Source organism: Calidris pugnax, unplaced genomic scaffold (assembly GCF_001431845.1).
Source record: "Calidris pugnax isolate Ruff unplaced genomic scaffold, ASM143184v1 scaffold212, whole genome shotgun sequence".
Classification (NCBI taxonomy): Eukaryota; Metazoa; Chordata; class Aves; order Charadriiformes; family Scolopacidae; genus Calidris; species Calidris pugnax.
The window spans coordinates 943,697-965,489 of NW_015091012.1; the positions used below are offsets into that span (position 1 = coordinate 943,697).

At 37.4% G+C, this 21,793-nt stretch overlaps 1 protein-coding gene across 2 annotated transcripts in view; it reads left to right on the forward strand.

The window, feature by feature from the left end:
* LOC106895973 (band 4.1-like protein 2) overlaps positions 1 to 21,793 on the forward strand; it is a 96,647-nt gene that overhangs the window by 35,870 nt on the left and 38,984 nt on the right. For both annotated transcript variants that reach the window (XM_014955654.1, XM_014955655.1), the window contains exons 2-4: positions 1,981 to 2,465; positions 3,918 to 4,121; positions 16,294 to 16,398. In XM_014955654.1, the coding sequence (XP_014811140.1) occupies positions 1,995 to 2,465; positions 3,918 to 4,121; positions 16,294 to 16,398 (780 nt within the window). In that variant the 5' untranslated portion in view covers positions 1,981 to 1,994. The remainder of the gene's footprint in view (positions 1 to 1,980; positions 2,466 to 3,917; positions 4,122 to 16,293; positions 16,399 to 21,793) is intronic.

Consider the following 21,793-nt stretch of genomic DNA (forward strand, 5'->3'; position numbering starts at 1 on the left):
ACTTTTTTTAAAACAAAGCAAAAAAGCTCTGAAATAAGTAGTAGAAGTACACATGACTTTGTTTCAAGTTTTCATGTATATTTTTCAGGTGTTCATTGCTCTCTTTTTGGTTTCTTATGTATAATCCATGTGAACATTAATATTTGGAAGTGCAAGTGCGTAATTAGTAAGAGAAATTGGTTCCTTCTTAGAGATGCATGAGAAAAAATCAGCAATTAATAATGAAAAGTCCATTTTGACTTTAGGATTGCTGTTCTCTGATCAGTAGAAGTTTGGATTTTTCTCTCACGGAAAGTTGATTTTGGTTTTCTATATATTGTTCATTTTGATAATTAACTTTTACGGTATTATTAGTATTATTAAGATTGACACCTACCCTTAGGAAAGAACAAGCAATTCTGTGTAAGACCTGAAGGTGATAGCAAAATGTAATTTGACTAGTAGCACCTTTAAAACTTCATATTTTAAATTAGCATACTAATCATAGAATCATAGAATAGTCTAGGTTGGAAGGGACCTTTAAGATCATCTAATATGTGGCTTGAAACAGCAAATTCTTTAATCTCAAGAGCTAATCAAATGGAACCTGCCTTTTGGGGGCCTGTTGCCTCTGAAAGAAATAATACTTACACAAATATTAATAAAGCTGTTAATAAAGTTTGTTGTGCTAGAGTAAAGTTATAAATGAGATTTTAACTAATCTGCTAACCTAAAGGCCAGACAAACAGACGAGCAGTTTAAAACTAATTGTTTGAAGAAGGTTGTAAATAAATATTGGTGATCTAACCATTTTAAACTTTGTTTGATGGACCCTGGTGTGCTTATTTTTGCTGGCACACTAAAATAAATTGGGAAAATTAGTTCTATTACATTTTCAAAGTAATGCAGTCAAATCCAGTGCTGCACAGCTAACACAATTTGTTTATTCTAGTTAATATTTTTTCAAGAAATGGCAAATAATGTTAAGATGAAAGACTATTTTCACATATCCTGTTGTTAGAGTGTTATGATTTTTCTTTAATTTCACTGAAGGAAGAGCAGGCAGAAGTGGTCAGAGTGTAAGAGTTATGCATGATTTTATGTTGATCAGTATAAACTCATGATTTAGAACCCAATCTTATTTTGAAAAAAAGGAAAGTATCCTTCATAGCATTATTAGCAATTTCAACAGTATCACTGCCTTACAATTTCCAATTCTTTTTATACTCAGTATCGTGCTCACCATCCTTTTTTCCTATTGTTTGGGAGTCTTGCTCTTTCCTTTTCCTTCATCCCCACCCAGTATCGTGCTCACCATCCTTTTTCCCTATTGTTTGGGAATCTTGCTCTTTCCTTTTCCTTCATCCCCACCACTGACTGGTTCACCGTGGACTAAGATAAGGGAATTGTGAAAATACACCCTTAACTTTAAATGCAACAGATTTGTCTATAAACTAAAACTTAAATGCTAAAGCTGTGACTTTCCACCTAAAATCAATGTCTGCTTCTGGTACTGTCAACCGTAAACCTACTGGTTGTTTCTTTGCTGAAAAGGTGTGGATGAGGAGGAGTATGGAAGAATTATACACTCACATTTTTATCAAGGAGAAGGAAACTATTGGTAGATCTCTCTAGAGTAATATCTTGGAAAATCCATGGAAGAATTATGTTAGGTCTAAGAGTAAAGGTACACTCACATTTTTATCAAGGAGAAGAAAACTTTTGGGAGATCTCTCTAGAGTAATATCTTGGAAAATCTTTACGTTTTAGCTTTCTGGCTTTACTTGTGAGCTGTGCATTTGAAAAGAAGCATTTCTTTAACCCAAATAAATTTAATTTAGAAACTCTTGTAGATTGTTACTACAAATTACTGCAAATAATGTGTCAGTAAAAGTAATAATGCTAAATAACAAAACTATTTCTATTACTAAAAATTACTGCAAATAATGTGTCAGTAATAATGCTAAATAACAAAACTATTTCTGTTATTACTGTTTTTAGTGTAAGTTCTGACAATGACAACTGAAGTTGGCTCAGAGACTGAAGTAAAGAAAGATTCTGAGCAGCTGGGACCAGACAAAGCCAAGGACAAGCCTGAAGAAGCATCAGAGACTCCAGTAAATCAAAAGTCCACGGAAACATCCTCTGAAGAAGCTCAAGACTCTTCCTCTGCCCCAGCACCAACTAGCCCAAGTAGTCCAAGCAGCCAGAAGAAGGAAAAAGCTTCACCTGAAAGCAAGGGTATTTCCCGTTTCCTTCCCCCCTGGCTTAAGAAACAAAAATCCTACACCTTGGCAGAGCCCAAAGATGAGACCAAGAAAAGGCCCGCAGGGGAAGAAGGAGTAGTTGAAGAAAGTGAGTGCCAGACACCAGAGGGGGCGGCTCAGCCCAAAAAGAGCTTAGAAGAAGCGTCAGCTGAAAATCAGCATAATGCAAAAGCAGAAGACAAGGAGGAGAAACACTCTGTCAGTAGTGCTGAAACACAGGTACGTGTGGGAAGGAGAACGGGTGCTTTGGAGTCATTTTAATGAGACCTGATTCATGATTTACATAATTCATGTAAGGATCATATATAGAATCATCAAATTGTCTCGGCTGGAAGGGACCTTTAAGATATCTAGTCCAACCATCAACCTAACTCTGATAAAAACCATCACTAACCCATGTCTCTAAGCAACGTAAGGATCATATGTAGAATCATTGAATTGTCTAGGCTGGAAAGGACCTTTAAGATATCTAGTCCAACCACCAACCTAACTCTGATAAAAACCATCACTAACCCATGTCACTAAGCACTATGGCAACCCGGCTTTTGAACACCTCCAGGGATGGTGCCTCAACCACTGCCCTGAGCTTCATTGTTAGGTTCATATAATTTATTGTTAGGATCATATTGGGGGAAAAAATTACAGCATTGGGCCTCTTGTGCAGTTGGGTTGATAGAGTTGTGAGTAGCGTAGCTAGATTTAAAGACCATTTTTTGCTTCAGTTGTTCTAGATGTCTAATTTTAGTGTAACCTCACACTTTGGCATAGTTTGAAGGAACTTCAAACTGTCTCTTTGTGGTAGAAATGAGCAAGGATAAAAAGAGAGTCAAGCTGTCTCTGTGGTAGAAATGAGCAAGGATAAAAAGAGAAGCTTCTTGAGTCAGCTCTGTCTCTGAAGCCATTGGATCGCAGGAAGACCTCCTTCATGACTTAACCACAAGAAGTAACAAATTTCTGAGTCCTTATCATCTCAGTTTTTGTTATCCTTTACCTAGAAACCATTGCTTGTGGTCACTGTCCTTAGTGATTCATCCTGGGATGTTGGTGCTGAGTTCCAGAGCCTTGTTTTTTGAAAAGTTGCAAGCGTAACAGTCAAAGCTGCCATTCTAGGGTGGTAAAGATGACTCAGGGCACAGAGAATCATCTTGCATGTGAGGAAGTGCTGAGTGAGCTGATATTGTTCAGCCTGGAGAAGTGAAAATTCAAGGGGAATCTTATCACCTTGATAAGATGTGGTAGTATTCACAACCCTACTGGGATATAGTCCTGGTTAGAGGGTCCCATTGGACTAGATAGATGATCTCAAAAGGTCCCTTTGAACCTCCACCATTCTGTGATTATATATTCACTTTCATAAATGCTGTTTTTCATTTTGTATAATTCCTGGAGCTTCTTGTTAAATTTGTTTCTCTTAGGAAAAAAAGCCAATGAAATGTTAAATAAAAAAAGCTAATTTCAAAGAAAGAAAGAAACAAAAATCGGAAAAAGAAAGAAAAAAAGGCACCTTTAGTGGTTTGAGAGCAATATCTGGCCCCCAAAGGAAGATCTTAATACTTACATTGGTTATTGTGATTCCAGTATGTGCATAATTTTAATGAAAGCTTAACATCTTATTTATTAGCAGCTTATAAAAGAAATGAACAAGTTATTGTTTACCTGTATTTTCTGTAGCCTGCCAAAGATGGTAAAGAAACGGAAGTAGAGAAAGTTGCAGAGGAGAAGGAAGAAAATCAAGAAGAAAAAAGGGAGACAAAAGAAGTGCAGACAGGTGAAATGAAACCAGAAAGCGTTCCTCAGAAGTCTCCCAAGAAAAGTAAAACTGTGCAGTGCAAAGTGATGCTCCTGGATGGCACGGAATTCAGCTGTGACCTGGAGGTAAGGCATCAAATCTCTATACAAAGAGCTCTTTTTTTTTTTTTTTTTTTTTTTTTGAGAAAAAGAGTGCCTACGTGGTTCTAGCCGTGAAACTCATTGAGTAATATGGTTTCTGTTTTTATCATGATCAGTATCTCACATTCTCCTTGTTGCTCACACGTACATTAAGTACTTAATTAAGTAGCTTTTTTTAAAAAAAAGCTTTTTTTTTTTTTTTTTTTTTTTTTTCAGTAGAGAAAAATAAAATTTGCTTTCATTGCACTGAGGTTTTAACAAATACATTTTTGCATATCTATCTACATTTGAATCACTATCATTAAGGGCCAGTTAACATTTCATTGAGTTCACTGATTTGTTTATTTTTTTAAAAGTTACCTCAGCTGGAGCACTAAAGTTTAAAAAAAAGTTTCCTTCCAAGAAAAATTGTGTTACAGGTATCTGTAAGACGCATATTTGTATTTAAAGTTCCGTTCCAGTTCCGAGGGGATAGGTTTCCTCACCAAAGTCAAAGCCTTGTGTTTCTGTCCTATGCATCATACTAGAATATCCATTTGTTTGGAATGGGGAGAAAAAAATAGTTTTTGGGCTAGACCTGTGAATGTAGTTGTTAATTTTTGCATGATGTTGTAAATAACCAGTAAGCTGTGCTGCCTGGACTGAATATCTGAGTTATAAAGAGTGGTTAAAATTTGCATGTTTTCTAAAACCAGACATCTAGATACATCTTTCAGATTGATCTAAGGATGAAGCAGTGGTGATATTACATTTCCTAGACCTAACTGTTTCCATGAAAATATTCCTATTTTTGTCCAGTGGAAACTGTTAAACTTTTGACTGGTGGATGGTGCAGGCTTCTGCTCGAAGCCTTTTGTCTTCTCTTGTGTAGTTTCATTTCTGTCGGTCACTCCTTCCACTGATTGTGGATCTCATTAGGCTTCCTAGTAGTTTAATTACTCATTGTGTACAAGTCCTTTTGGGTATGGTTATATAATACTGGATGGATACTGCTCACCTGTCCTTCAGGATCTTGCAAAACGAAGAGAGAAGAGTAAAAAAGCTACTTCTTAAATAGACTTTCAGAAGTTTCATCACAACTTAAGTCTTACCTCATGCGTTAGTACACCCTTCTTCAAACCTGTTCTCAAAACTCTTCCAGTCAGCTAAGACTGTTGCTTATCAATATTAAATACTGCTTGGGAATGTTTTGCTGCAGTTTGCTGGAATTTTTAAAGGTTTGTTTTATAGCTGTTGGTAATACAAGCTTTCTGAAGCCCCTTTTGTTGAATAGTTCACACTCTTGATGTTAAAACCAAACCATTTCAGTATATGGTTCTTAAAGTATATTTTAGCCCTAGAGGGATCTCTTCCTGACAGTGTCAAACATAGACCACTTCACTGGGAATTAAGTCAACTGTAAAAAGCAATAGTGAAGCCTTTCTTAATATTAGTTAAGTCTACTTATTTTTTTATGCTGTGTTTACAGAAGAAAAAATTTTATCAGAATAACCAAAACACAAACATGAAAAATATACAACAGAAAAATTGCTCTCCAGAACATCTTGTGTAGGGCTGTGAGTACTTACAGTCTACAGTTGCAGGAATTTTGTCACCTGAAAGTTCTTGAAAAGTATATCTATTTGTATGTTCTTGTTCATATACTGTCCATCTTTTTTTCTTTTTCCTGAAAGAGCAGAATATCCACTGACACTAGTCTGTGTGCTTAGGAAGAAATGCAATTTCAGTGGACCAGAACCTGCTCTCTGAGGGACTGACTGTCCATGTGGTAGCTGGATTTCTGTTGTATTCCCTTTTGCTCTGTGAGTTTAATTTAGTCCTAGGCGTATTTGTGGCTACATTTCTTCAGCTCCAGTGCATTAAAACACTTCAACGTACTTAATTTTTTATAACATGGCTTTTGCATTTTGAATATTGAAAGAATTAAACCCTGTTTCATAGAACATACGAAAAACCAGCTCTTCTCCTCCCCGCCCCCAGCCTGTTGAAGCTGGTTTTGTTCTTTATTTTGCAAAGTGTTATGTTTGGTACAAATTAATTAGATTAATTTCTCAAATTTGACTGAATATAGAAAGAATTCTTTCAAACTTAAAAAGCCTGATGTTTCAATTCAATGAGATGCTAATGATCTTTAGTAGAATACATAAATTAGTTGTATTGGAAAAGAAGTAAAAATTTTTAGTTAAGGTTAACAAAGGAAGCTCATCTGGAATTAGTTTTTAAAAGTGTATTATCTCTGAGATTTAGACCAAGCAACAAAACCTCTGTAAAGGTTGGTCTGGATAATAATATAATAATAATCATCCTAATATTTCTCAATGATCTTCTTGTCTTGTCAGTTGAGAGCTGTGTGATGACACGTGTGGCAGGGTCTTTGTTTTTAACTGAGGGAGTGAGGAAAAATAATTTTCAAGGCAAAATTGAGAAATTTCTAATCTTTAGCAAATGTTTGTTGATTACATGAAGCAGGTTTACTGTTTTGAGAGAAACTTACTCATATCTAATCCTTGATATGTTTTCATGATCAAACTCAAATGTTACCATTTTATCGTTTGGTGCCTCTCTGTTCAGTGTTCTGCAGCATCTGTGTTCAAAAACGTCAAAAGTTGTGTTTAATTATGTCTATTAGCAACATAGTTCAGCTCAAAGAGGGAAGAGTTAAGTTGCTTCGAGAATAATCTTCCCTTAACACAGTTTTTCCTGTTTTTGAAATTGCAGTGTCGCGGACACATGTTGCTGCAAGATCCACTCCAATAGCTAAATGTTGTGCTCTTGGGCGGACACATGTTGCTGCAAGATCCACTCCATGTTATTGATCTTTTCAATTAAGATTGGCCCGTCAAAATTATTATTTAGCATTTGAAGTACCAAATCTGATCACTTAAACTGTCTCAGTTTCTTTGACTGTAATTCTTCAGTGCAGCCAATGACCATTTCATTCAGCTGAAACAGTTTTGCTCTCCTTTCTTGATTTTTCTTTCTTACAAAAGATGTCAATGTGAAAGCCCTTGGGGAAAAAAGCAGCAGGAACAATATAAATTTATATTGCACTCACAGTTAAGGATTTTTTTTAAAGCCCTGTCATCCCACTGAATAGCTTATCCATTCCTGCATTTTTCTTGTCTATTTGAATGCACAACATCAGAGGTTTTCTTTATAATGCTGATTTATTTTGGGCCCATGAGAAAAGTGAGAGATGAGTTGTTCCCAAGGGTCATCTGAGGAAAAGCTGCCTTCTCAGCTTAATGATGGGCACTGTTTGTCCCGTGTCATCCTCTGGTAGGCATGAGGGGGAAAGTTGTATGCTAGATTTTGTTTTCTTTGCAGAAAAAATGTGTCCAAATATTACCTTCTTTTTTTTTCTCTGTTTTTCTTCTCAAGACAAGCGATAGTGGTCACTCATATTGTTTGAGAAATACACTTCTCATATGAAAGTGTGTGCATTTCCCCAGGTCTGTGGCTCTCTCTGATTTCTACATAGTCCTCTTTGGAGTATCCTTCTCTGGAGACATTCCAAACTCCCCTGTTTTTCTTCTCAGGGCAAGCGATAGTGGTCACTCATATTATTTGAGAAATACAATTCTCAGATGAAAGTGTGTGCATTTCCCCAGGTCTATGGCTCTCTCTGGTTTCTACATAGTCCTCTTTGGAGTCTCCTTTTTTGGAGACATTCCAAACCCACCTGGATGTGTTCCTGTCCAGCCTGCTCTGGGTGACCCTGCTCTGGCAGGGGGTTGGACTAGATGATCTCCAGAGGTCCCTTTCAACCCCTACCATTCTGTGATTTTATACTTGTACCTCAGTTCCTTCCTTTTTCCTTCTAAGTCTGGAGGAGGAAGTGATGGGACTCTGAAGAGATCACATAATAAATGTGATAAGTGGAGAAGGATGGAAAATAAATGTCCTGCCAACTCCAGGACCAGTTTACATACAAACTACTCCAGGCCTCTTCTTTGTGGTACTAGAGGTTGTCTGAAGTTATCTGAATACATTCCGCATTGTATTTTAAGATCTCTGTTACAGAGTTTCTTGATAACATCGCTTGGAGAGAGTAACGAAGAAGCCCAGGAAATTTTAGGGAGGTTCTGTCTTCAGCCTGGTCCATCTTGGAGGGCTCTGTCACGTTTATCTGTGTTCTGTTCTACGGGAGCCTTCCTTAGGCCTCTGGTAACACACACTTCTTAAACTGACTGGGGTTTATTACCTATAAATAACGATGAATGGCAAAAGTTTTCCCTCAGAGATGATACTTTATATTAAAGTGTTTGACATTCTGAATGGTTGAGACTGACATGCATTGAAGTTATTTTTCTTGCAGTACTTCTTAACTTGTTTTATGGACAGAATTTTGAATTATATGCAGCAGAAATGGTATTTCTGTGCGGTTGCCACTATTTGCACGTGCCATCATAGGTAATCGTTCCTGAGAAGCTGGCAGTTTCTTACTGAAGATAAAGCTCCTGCTAGTCTGGCCGCACGTTCAGAAAGAAATTGCCCTTTGTTTTTTTGAATGGCCTGATTTAGCTGCTTTAGGGTAAGATTTCTGCACTGAAATACTAAACAACAAAACCATCTTTTAACAAACAGTAGTATTAGATTTGGGGAGAAAATATAGGTTTAGTTGCAGATAATTCACATGAATCTTTTTTTCCCCAAGCATCAGAAGGTTTAGTTGCAGATGATTCACATGAATCTTTTTTTCCCCAAGCATCTTCCTCTTCCACGCCAGTAGAATTAGTCACTCAGACTTTCCAGGGCTGGAAGAAGAGGTGAAAATGCCTGTGTGTGTGACAGCAACCAGTAGACAGGGCCAGTAAGTAGGTTGAGGGATCTTTCGAGCTCTTCTGTTCTTTGATTTGGTTTTTGTGTTTGTTTTGGTTTTGTAGCTAAGTAACAATTGTGAAGATGTTCTGGGATTTGGTTTGGTCATGGAGTTTCACAAGTGCGTTGTGAAATACCAATGTAAAACTAATTCCTCTTTATAGAGGAAAAATGGGATTGTTCTAGGGGTTCTTATCCCTATGCCCTGGTAAGGAGGGGTTGATGCTACATTATCATCAACTGAAAAGGGCACAGGTAAAAGTAGGTTTTGCATAATATGATGTTACTCTGCCTGGTTTTGATTCTGTTTTTTTCCTGGAATCTTCCAAAGGGAGTTGAATTTTGGGAGGATAGAAGGAACTCTAAATCTATGTACTGTCAAAAAAACCCCATAGCTTAGCACAAATGATAAATTTATTACAATTATAAATTTAGTTATATCATACAAAATTTCCATGGATGTGCACTTTGGTCTAATGAATGTGCAAACTCAGCCTGTATCATATGAGTAACATTGGGAATAGAAACTCACAGGAGGTGCTCAGATGGGAAGAAAATATAGCATTAAGATGTTGAAATAGGAAGCTTATATATGATGTGAGGAACACAAACCAGTTCACTTCTGGTGAATGGCATGTTGAAATAGGAAGCTTATATATGAAATTGTTTGTGGGGAACACAAACCAGTTCACTTCTGGTGAATGTTTTTACAGAGACATCTTTGCAGATACCTATAATTTGCTGTTATTTTGTAGTTCAAAATTTGGCATCAAGTGCTGCTGTAGGAGTACAGGTACATTTGTACCCTTGTTTCTTTTCCACTTGTTTTGTATATTGATAATTGCTTTCAGTTCCTCTTTTTTATGCTACAGCCACCTAGTGTTGTTTGACAGTGGAATTATTTCTTCTGGCTTGTTTTTGCATGTCTTTCCTGTTGCCCAGGGCACGCCTGACACGGCTGATGTTTGGCTTCCAACATAAAGCACCCCTCAGATATTTCTCTTTTTTGAGAGTTAACTTTGTAAATTAATTTATCACCTCTGGGAGTAATCTGTTCTTTTGCCCTTAAATTCTTTATTTTGTCTTAATAGACATATTCTTACAGGTGTCAACTTGCCAGTTTGAACTTTAAGTCAATAATTCTTTCTACAGAACTGTTTAAACAGATATTTCATCTTCTTTTGTGATTATTTCCTTTAGGTTTTTTCTCATCTATCTTAGTCCTTTTATTACTTTGCCTTTGTAGATGCAGATTTGAAGGACCTGGTTTAGAGTCTTTTTTTTTTCCCTTTTTTTTTTTTTTCTGGAGTATAGCTTCTCCAAATATGCTTGTCTGAATCCCACTGTAGATAGAACATGCAAGGTGCTCCACTGTTGCCCAGAAAAGTCCGTGACCTGTCAGCAGAATGAAGCTAAACCTTGTACCAGCTGAAACCTATTCCTCAGTTCATTGTAATTTTAAATTCTTACTGTATGTTTCATGGTCTTGGATTGATTTATTTTTTTTCCCAGAAATGAACTGCATTCTATTCTACCATCAGCAGCTCTGCGTTGGCATCCTGGATAGTTCATAAAATATGTCTCTCTGGTCTGCAAATGATTAGTTTGTGTCTCGGCTACTTGTTCTGAGGAATTAAAAACTTTAAGTGGGAGTAATGTTATGAATTCAGATTCCAGTCACTCTTCAAACTTGCTTTATTTTGGTTTTTGAGAACATGGAAGTTTCATAAGGTTGCAAAAATAACCTCCACTAAACTGTTATATTTAAACACTTTAACTTTTAGTCTGAAATGAATACAGTTCCTTAAATCCACAGGTTCCATATTAATAAAATAGATTGATTTTCTACATTCAATAGTGTTAAAGTAAAAATGTCCAAAGCCCTTTATCTCTAGGAAACTTCTGAAATATATCATGAAATAATGTTGTATAGAAATATTATACTAAAGAAGGTGTTATGTGTATACAATATGTGCACACCTATAGAGCACGAGCAATTAATTAAATTAATAAATGAAATTAATACCTTTAAACTACTGTAACTCCTAGAGATAATGTCCACGTAGCCTCAGACTCCTCAGAGTAAAGTGTGAATACCTGGAGGGGAGGAAAGAGGAAGAAACTATTGTTTGAATAGTTCTGGAGGAGCATGACTTAAAACAACTTTCACGGGCTGTGAACTATTAGAAACTTTCAGTTACCTTTTATTACTTCCTTTAAAGGGAGTTCACTTCACTTACAGGGGTAACAACACGTAAATGTGTCAGAAAGACTTGTCAGAGTGCATGAGGATGAAAGATATTCAGGGGTAATTGCCAAAAATTGGAAATGACTGAATCTTTATGCTTACTTAAAATGACAGAAACATATTAAAGGGTAAAATAACCTAGATTCATCATTCATTAATGTAATATTTGTGAGATGTGATGCCAGTTGAGTTTTATTAGCTTGAGTGAACAGACTGTTGGAATGTTTGAGATTTAATTTCTGGAAGTAATTTTAAAAGATTTTTTTAGCATTGCAAATAACACAATTTTAACCTCCTCCCTTCCTGATGATTGACAGTTGATAATTGTGGGAGCTGTAAGTTATTGATCTTTTAGGATGGTCTACATGTGCCTCCTGCTTACATGAGGGGGAAGAAAATCAACTTGCCTTTTTTTTTCCCTCTTGTTCTGTGGTTTCTTAGGTAGTTGAGAGGAAATTTTGTCATTAAATCTGAGATCTGGGATAAAGGCTTGTTCAGATTTTCTGCTTTGTATATAATCTGGGTTTTAGTAAGGGATAACACAGTTTAAAGCAACAAAAAGAAGTCCTAACTGCATAATGATTACTAGTTAGAAGCAAATGAAGATCCTATTGAGTTTGTTTACTGCAGTCAGTGGTCTAATTAAATATTTATAACAAAAAGCATTTAAAAGATGCCAGCATTGACCGTGTTTTATGCACGTATGAACAAGTGAAACATATTGGAGTTGACATAGGTTCTATGGTTACTTACAGTTTGCTAATACAAAGTAAAAATATGTTTGCTTAATGTACAATTAAGATCAGTCTTTAACCCTGAATTAAGAAAAGTCTGAATGAACTTGATATGAAACTGATGTTTAATTGGTTTTGAGTTTTGTTTTGCAAATCTTTATTTCCTGACTGCTGAGATGCGTAGACTACTGTTTGAATAAACCTCAGTGGTCTGCTTTAAAGTGTGGCATCTTTTATTTAGAAAAAGAAAAATTGGTATGACATTAAATTTGACACATTTTAAAAATACTTGTCTGGATTCAGCAGGCAGCAGTGAAAGTAATGTTTGGGTCCCAAGTTTGGGATCATCAGCAAACTTTGTAATGGTGTATTCAACTCCAGCATCCAGATCACCGATCAAAATATTGAACAGAACTAGTAGCCCTGAGGAGCATCACTAGTGTTTATATTGCATTTTTAGCTGGCAACTCTTCTATAGCCAAACAGATCCATAATATCCTATTCTAAATCCCAACTGCATAGAAATTTCCAGTCTGTGTGTTTGTTGCAATGGCTTTGCTCTAGTTTGCTCTCTTTGCCAGAAGGAGTTAAAGGACTGAAACCTTGTCACCTCAGGTTTTATGAAGTTGTATTAAGAGGTGGCATCTGAGGTGTCTAAATACAGACGTGGAATTGGTACTGGAATAACCTTGGTTACATATCTTCTTCCTATGTCCACTTTAAAAAAACCAAAAAGCATAACTTGGGGGCAATATAGAATACTGCTGTTCTGAGTACTGTTGTGTTTTAAACTACTGCCCTCAGTTCTTCTCAGCATCTTTGTTCAGCTGGGCTGAGTATGCTCTTCTCTTGGTGGGGCTGAGTATGAACTTAGGCTTTTACTGGCATTTCAGTGTTAGAATCCAGAATAAGGAGATTTCCTTGTTTTCTGTGCCAATGCTTGCTGTGTACACACATGTATATACCTATACATAAATGCATATCTATACATGTATATATAAGGTTAGCAATTATCATTTTACATGTTGCTTGTCACTATCGCTTGACACCTCAACTAACTGGTAGGAAAAGAAATAGAATTCAGTTTAAAGAGTAACATGAAACTGTGCAAACCATGATGCTGTCTTCTTAGAGTCCCCTGTTAAACAGTTTCTAACTTCTGATATGACTGAATCACAGCAGTTGTCTTCTCTATGGAGAAGCTCTTCAGTTCTTGTTTAGAGAGGCTCTTCTAGGAGCATGGCGTTTTCCAGAAAAAATTACATTATCGTATAATTTAAGCTGTGTAGTAATGCCTGTCCCCAAAGGGATTACAAAAGAATTGCACTTGAAAAGTTTGGGTTTGCAAATTAAATACTTTTATAGATTTTTTAAAAACTATTTCACAATATAAACCAAAATATTAAAGAACTAGGGGTCTTTTAATTTTGCAAATAGGATTTTATAATGAGAATCGTTGCCGATACTGAGAGGCTTCTTATGCTTTTGAATTCACAACAGAGCTCTATAAATGTCACTTTCTGATGCTGTAACTTCTTGGTATTGTGCTGCTGCCTAGAATGTAGACTAACATAACTTGGTCTTCAGGGCACAGTGGTGTTTTTCCTTATGTGCAAGAGCCGTAAACTTACAAAAAGATTTTTAAAGATACAGTGGACATGCCAGGGTATTCAAATTCTGTGTTGATTGTGACTTCCTTAAAAGAGACTGGGCAATATTTTACTGTTATACTAATACATTTACTGTAAACTTGGTTGTTTTGTGCTTCTGTATGTTACATGATACTGTAACCTATTCTGTATGTTACTTGATATTAACTGTGTTTTTTAGTTTACGAACTTTAGAAAAAGCTACCTAATTGGCATGTGACTCCTGATAGGGACTTCATTTCCCAAGAGAATAATGACAAGACCAGAGAAACTGGTCTGAAGTTGCGGCAGGGGGGGGTTAGATTAGATCTTAAGAAGAATGACTTTACTGAGAGAGTGGTCAGGCACTGGAACAGCCTGCCCAGGGAGGTGGTGGAGTCACCATCCCTGGAGGTATTTAAGAAACGTGTAGACGTGGCACTTCAGGGCATGCTCTAGTGCCCGAGATTGTTGGGTTGTATCTGTTTGTGGAGTCTCCATCTCTGGAGACATTCAAATGTGGCTAGACACGTTCCTGTGCAACCTGCTCTGGGTGACCCTGCTCTGGCAGGGGGTTGGACTTGATGATCTCAAAGGTCCTTTCCAACCATGAAGATTCTGTGATTAATGACAGCATATATTATTTCTGCACTAATCTGTATATTTCCTTTACTGAAATAGGCAAGACCTGGAACTTGCGTTTATAAGGTGTGATCATTGAAGTGCACAATGACTTAAGGAGAAAAATTATATTTATTACACACATCTAAGCAGGCTGAGATTCTTCAATCTCTCTCTTGCTTATACTTTTCCTGTTTTTGATTTAGCTCTTCTCTATATTGTTGATTTTTTTTTTGTTAACCTGAAGGTGAGGCTGTAAGAAAACTAAGTGGTTACTTCAAACTGCTGGGGCAAATAAGTCATCTATCTTTCTGAAGAGAAAGATCTCTAAAAGTTCCAAACAACTCCCTATTTTGGAAGTGACTCAAGTTCCATCTCCTCACTGCGATGCTCGGGCTAAGAACTATGCTCATTTTATAAGTGTTTCCTTGAAAAACTTTCTGATCTGTGGGACCGCTGGACGATGCGATCTCGAATAAATAAAGCTTTTGGATTCTCGGGGAGCAGAACAACAAAGCCCTCGCTATTTGCTCAGCGCCGTACCTTCCTTTCTCCCCGCCGCTGTGCGCGGTGGAGCCGCGCTGGGGCCCATGGCGAGGCCTCTGCCGCCGGGGACAATGGCTGCAGTGTCGCCCGGGCCCACGCAGGCCCCGTCGATGGCGTTTCTGTGGAATCGCAGCGGTGCATGGCATCTACTGAAATCCCTAGGATAAGCAACTGCAAAAATTCCTTTCAGCTGCCAGGCCTCTGAAAATGCCACGTTGTGGCCTCATTGATAAATGCCACAAATAGCAGAGCAGCCGTGAAGGAGCTGGTTGAAGCCGGGAGGCTGCGTGCCATTCATCTTCGACTTTTAGCTGTGGAAAGAAATTCCACAGTCTTCCCCAGCCCTGAGTGTTGTGAGCCATCTGCTCTGAAACTTTATCTCCTGTCCACTGCCATCTTCACTACAACAAATCTTTTCCCTAAAACCTGGCGCACAGAAGTAAGGCCCAGGGAGCTATGGGGTGCCCTCATTTACCTTCCCAATTACAGGTACAAGAACAACCATACAAAATTCAGGACTAATTTTTATTTGCTTGAGCTGTTGTAATGCTGAACTGCAGGAAGCAGCCTTTTTAAGAGTGTTTTAAAATGATGATCAGTCTTCAATTACTACTTTAAAGTAGCAGGCTACAATATTGAAACTAACTACGAGTAAAAATGTGATTTTTTTCTTTTTTGATTACTGACTTCCACAAATACTATTTTGAGGAAGAATACACTTTAAGACTGCTTTTTATTTTTGAGTATCCAATGGATTTCATTGATACTGAGAGTGTTAATAAATCTACAGATAGAAGGCAGCCCTCTTATCTTATTTTCTGCCCCTCAAAACCTCTGCAGTATAGAGAGAAAAATATATTCAAGAGGAAATGGGCACAGACATGAACATGGGAAGTTCCATCTAAACATGAGGAGGTTCCATCTAAACACCCTTTCCTGTGAGGGTGGCAGAGCCCTGGCAGAGGCTGCCCAGAGAGGTGGTGGAGTCTCTATCTCTGGAGACATTCCAAACCCACCTGGACATGTTCCTGTGGAACCTGCTCTGGGTGGACCTGCTCTGGCAGGGGCTTGGACTGGATGATCTCCAGAGGTCCCTTCCAACCCCATAGCATTCTGTGATTCTGTTACTCTATGAGAGTTCAACGTGTTGCTTATTCTCTCCTTACATTTCTGCGCTACTTCTAACAGTCTGGTCGTTCAAGTTGGCTCAATTGAAGGAGTCTTTGGTTATTTTAAAAATAGAGATGCAGAAAAACTAATTTAAGAACTATTTAGTGACACATAATGGTGCAAAACATTTAAATAGATTTAGGTGCTTAGTTTTCCTTGTGCATCCAAGTCAATTTTTTTAATGAACTGAAAAAAATTGAAATGTCTTTATTTTTGTTGGTGATACATATGGCTTTCAAAATGTGGTGAACAGTGTATCGTAAGAAAGCTAAAGTACTATAATCTGTTTTATTGACACCTTAAATTTTCCTAATACCACTGATTTACAGTACCTGTAAGTAAGGATTTTACTCATTTGCTGATAGTACTTGTTCTTCTTTTTCTTTCAGAAAAGAGCAAAAGGCCAAGTGCTGTTTGACAAAGTGTGTGAACATCTCAATTTACTGGAAAAGGACTATTTTGGGCTGGTGTTTTATGAGAATTCAGAACAGAAGGTAAGCCTTTATGAGGGTTTTGTTTGTTTGTTTTTCTACATTGCTACTGACTATGTTTTAGTGAGGTATATTGTATTAAATGTGTACAAACATTTGAGTAAACTGTTGCAAAATGTCAGTTCTGGTCTGCTGTAAACTTGCAATGTGTGCAAGATACTGATGTGTATGCTGGTATCTAAACAAAGTGCTCATTTATTCTTTAGAGTGGGGGAATATTTAACATATCTGCATTTTGAGAAAACTAATCAAGCAATTGCTAGGCTAAGCAGTACAGCAGTAAAATAGTATAGTAAAACAGTATGCAATCCCTGCAAGTGAAGATAGGACATTTTAACTAATATCCTCAAATTTCTAAACACTTTAATTATTTACATTTAAAAAAAAAACACAGGGAAACAAACTTTGGATTATAAATAATTAAAAAAATAATCTTCTGACTGACTTTCCAATAACTTGCTGTCTTTTCTCAGTTATGTTTAATACGGCTTTGAATAGGAGCATGAAGGAGATCTTGCTTCTAAATCTGTAACTATTAGGCCTTTAAGTTCCTTTTTGATTAACTTCAAGATTATACAAATTTTTGGCATTTATAAAGGTGAGACTGAAGCTACCCCATCACTAGTGGATGCTAGTTTTATAAATGAAGAGATGTTCTGATATGACTATATTCAGATAGGATCTCTTAAGTACTTTTTGGTCACTTATTTTCATTCTTCTTTTGCACTTGCTTACATGTTGGATGGTTGATAGCTGAGCTGAGAAAAGAATCTTAAATCAGTTGGTAGCATGGATTCTGCTAATTAGCAAAAGTCAATTTAGCTTTTACACAGAAGTAAGGCCCAGGTCTCCTTTTCATTACCAGCACCAGGGAGATATGGGGTGCCCTCATTTACCTTCCCAATTACAGGTACAAGAACAACCATACAAAATTCAGGACTAATTTTTATTTGCTTGAGCTGTTGTAATGCTGAACTGCAGGAAGCAGCCTTTTTAAGAGTGTTTTAAAATGATGATCAGTCTTCAATTACTACTTTAAAGTAGCAGGCTACAATATTGAAACTAACTACGAGTAAAAATGTGATTTTTTTCTTTTTTGATTACTGACTTCCACAAATACTATTTTGAGGAAGAATACACTTTAAGACTGCTTTTTATTTTTGAGTATCCAATGGATTTCATTGATACTGAGAGTGTTAATAAATCTACAGATAGAAGGCAGCCCTCTTATCTTATTTTCTGCCCCTCAAAACCTCTGCAGTATAGAGAGAAAAATATATTCAAGAGGAAATGGGCACAGACATGAACATGGGAAGTTCCATCTAAACATGAGGAGGTTCCATCTAAACACCCTTTCCTGTGAGGGTGGCAGAGCCCTGGCAGAGGCTGCCCAGAGAGGTGGTGGAGTCTCTATCTCTGGAGACATTCCAAACCCACCTGGACATGTTCCTGTGGAACCTGCTCTGGGTGGACCTGCTCTGGCAGGGGCTTGGACTGGATGATCTCCAGAGGTCCCTTCCAACCCCATAGCATTCTGTGATTCTATGAGAGTTTGACATGTTGCTTATTCTCTTCCTACATTTCTGTGCTACTTCTAATGGTCTGGTCATTCAAGTTGGCTCAAATGAAGGAGTCTTTGGTTATTTTAAAAATAGAGATGCAGAAAAATCTATGAGAGTTCAACGTGTTGCTTATTCTCTCCTTACATTTCTGCGCTACTTCTAACAGTCTGGTCGTTCAAGTTGGCTCAATTGAAGGAGTCTTTGGTTATTTTAAAAATAGAGATGCAGAAAAACTAATTTAAGAACTACTTAGTGACACATAATGGTGCAAAACATTTAAATAGATTTAGGTGCTTAGTTTTCCTTGTGCATCCAAGTCAATTTTTTTAATGAACTGAAAAAAATTGAAATGTCTTTATTTTTGTTGGTGATACATATGGCTTTCAAAATGTGGTGAACAGTGTATCGTAAGAAAGCTAAAGTACTATAATCTGTTTTATTGACACCTTAAATTTTCCTAATACCACTGATTTACAGTACCTGTAAGTAAGGATTTTACTCATTTGCTGATAGTACTTGTTCTTCTTTTTCTTTCAGAAAAGAGCAAAAGGCCAAGTGCTGTTTGACAAAGTGTGTGAACATCTCAATTTACTGGAAAAGGACTATTTTGGACTGGTGTTTTATGAGAATTCAGAACAGAAGGTAAGCCTTTATGAGGGTTTTGTTTGTTTGTTTTTCTACATTGCTACTGACTATGTTTTAGTGAGGTATATTGTATTAAATGTGTACAAACATTTGAGTAAACTGTTGCAAAATGTCAGTTCTGGTCTGCTGTAAACTTGCAATGTGTGCAAGATACTGATGTGTATGCTGGTATCTAAACAAAGTGCTCATTTATTCTTTAGAGTGGGGGAATATTTAACATATCTGCATTTTGAGAAAACTAATCAAGCAATTGCTAGGCTAAGCAGTACAGCAGTAAAATAGTATAGTAAAACAGTATGCAATCCCTGCAAGTGAAGATAGGACATTTTAACTAATATCCTCAAATTTCTAAACACTTTAATTATTTACATTTAAAAAAAAAAACACAGGGAAACAAACTTTGGATTATAAATAATTAAAAAAATAATCTTCTGACTGACTTTCCAATAACTTGCTGTCTTTTCTCAGTTATGTTTAATACGGCTTTGAATAGGAGCATGAAGGAGATCTTGCTTCTAAATCTGTAACTATTAGGCCTTTAAGTTCCTTTTTGATTAACTTCAAGATTATACAAATTTTTGGCATTTATAAAGGTGAGACTGAAGCTACCCCATCACTAGTGGATGCTAGTTTTATAAATGAAGAGATGTTCTGATATGACTATATTCAGATAGGATCTCTTAAGTACTTTTTGGTCACTTATTTTCATTCTTCTTTTGCACTTGCTTACATGTTGGATGGTTGATAGCTGAGCTGAGAAAAGAATCTTAAATCAGTTGGTAGCATGGATTCTGCTAATTAGCAAAAGTCAATTTAGCTTTTTCCAACATCTGAACATCTCAGTTAGTTATGGACCAGCTGTTGCTTTGTCCATGAACTCAAGATACAACTGCGGTCATCTTTTCCCTCATAAAGAAAACAGATTAATCATTAGAATCATAGAATCACAGAATGGTTAGAGTTGGAAGGGACCTTAAAGATCATCCAGTTCCAGCCCCCTGCCCTGGGCAGGGACACCTCCCACCAGCCCAGGTTGCTCCAAGCCCCATCCAGCCTGGCCTTGAACCCCTCCAGGGATGGGGCAGCCACAGCTTCTCTGGGCAACCTGGGCCAGTGTTTTACCACCTTCACAGGATAGAATTTCTTCCTAATATTTGATCTAAATCTCCCCTCTTTCAATTTAAAACCATTATCCCTTGTCCTATGGCTCCACTCCTTGATGAAGAGTCCTTCCTCATCTCTCCTGTAGCCCCCTTCAGGTACTGGAAGGCTGTTATAAGGTCTTCCCAGACCTTTTCTTCTCCAGGCTGAACAACCCCAGCTCTCTCAACCTGACTTCATAGCAGAGGTGCTCCAGCCCTCTGATCATTTTAGTGGCCCTCCTCTGGACCCATTCCAACAGGTCCATATCCTTCCTGTGTTGAGGACTCCAGAGCTGGACACAGTGCTCCAGGTGGGGTCTCACCAGAAGAGAGAGGTAGAATCGTCTCTGCTCCCTCACCCTGCTGGCCACGCTTCTTTTCACACAGCCCAGGATGGGGTTGGCTTTCTGGGCTGCCAGTGCATATTTCTGGCTCATGTTGAACTTCTCATCCACGACCACTCCCAAGTCCTTCTTAGGGCTGCTCTTCAGCCATTCTCCGCCCAACCTGTATTTATGCCTGTATTTGCAATTACAAATTGAAGTGGAAAAAATGTCTTATAATCTCTGTATTTGTAGCAGGAAACATCATTACATAAACACTATACTTAGTCTAGAAGCTTTGTTTCTGTCATCTTTCTCATCTCACTGTTGTGTTTGAAATGAACTCTAATTTAATGGTCTGAATAAATCTGAGTTTCTCACAACTTCCATTCAAATACAGTTGTTTCCTAGACTTATTTGCTTTGCCGCGAGGCTTTCTATGCAGCATTGAGCAAAATACTCAATCCCTCTGTATTAAAGATCTCCATATGTAAAAGGGGCTCGATGTATTTTTACTTGAATATTTTATATTTGCTGTAAGCTTGAAATTGTATAGCTACACAGGATGTGTTCTGTAAGACTGGAGCACTCATTTTTGTTATCAAAGGGTTTTTTTATAGTACATGGATGAAGATCATTTAAATTGTTTCCAGTATTGTAAATATTTGTGGTACGGTTTTAATGAATGCTTCTGTCTTAGGATTTTTAAGTGTCTCAATTTTTTTTTTCATTCTTTAAAAAAAAAAATGAAAAATTAGCATCTTATTTTTTGATTTAATTAATAGATGGAAGCGTAGGGGGCTGATCAGTTTTCTTCAGCAATAGCTGCAAAAAAAGGTTGGGGACTTGGAACTTTTACTGAGTTTAGGGCCTTCTCTTTTGTTGCCCTCTGTAGTAAGTTTGAATTCTTTTTTCATCTCAGTACCACTTTTTTCTGATGCATTTTTTCTCCTGTTATGACTGTTACCTCTTCAGATTAAGACACCAGAAACCTCTGACCTCCAGGCCGGTCGCTACTAAGTACAGAATGATGTGTTTTTCTCATTCTTGCACAGTAATCACAGCCACCCATTTATGAGCCAGCTGTTGAACTGGACGGCAGCTGTGGGGTGTGGGAGCTGAATGCCAGGCCCTTCTCAATTAGCGCTGCTCCCTAATGCCCCGTTGGGGTACCATCAGAGGAGGAGTCCCATTAACTTCCCTCTATGGCTGTTCTGTGCAGCTGGGAGAGAAGCTATGTCTTCCAATCAGACCCATTTTTGTTAGCTATAATACACATTTTAAAACTATTTAGGTCAAATTACTCATTAATGATTTCTTTTGTTGTTTTGCAGTTTGGTCTGAAGTTTAGTTAGTTATTCCATTGCATTACACCCTCAAAAATTCATGAAGGCCTCATTGACACTGTAATTGGCCTGCAGAAGAGCAGGAGCTTTCTAACACTTATGTTCTGGGCACCAGCTGGAAATGCTGCTTTTCTGGATTTGTACAAAATCCTTCTGTACTGGTAGAGAACACTTTGTTGCTCTTAGACAATTCCTTACTTTGTCTCATCTATAACCTTACCATTCACAAATTAAACCAATAGATTTCTGCCTCCTGGGGCAAAGTAGCGTGTATACACTTTGTCTTTTGTTTCGAAAGACAGACCTGTCTGTTCTGCATTAAGAGGTCTATTTCAGGGTAGATTCTTTCAATAGTGTTTGTCTTATCCATAACAAAAGTC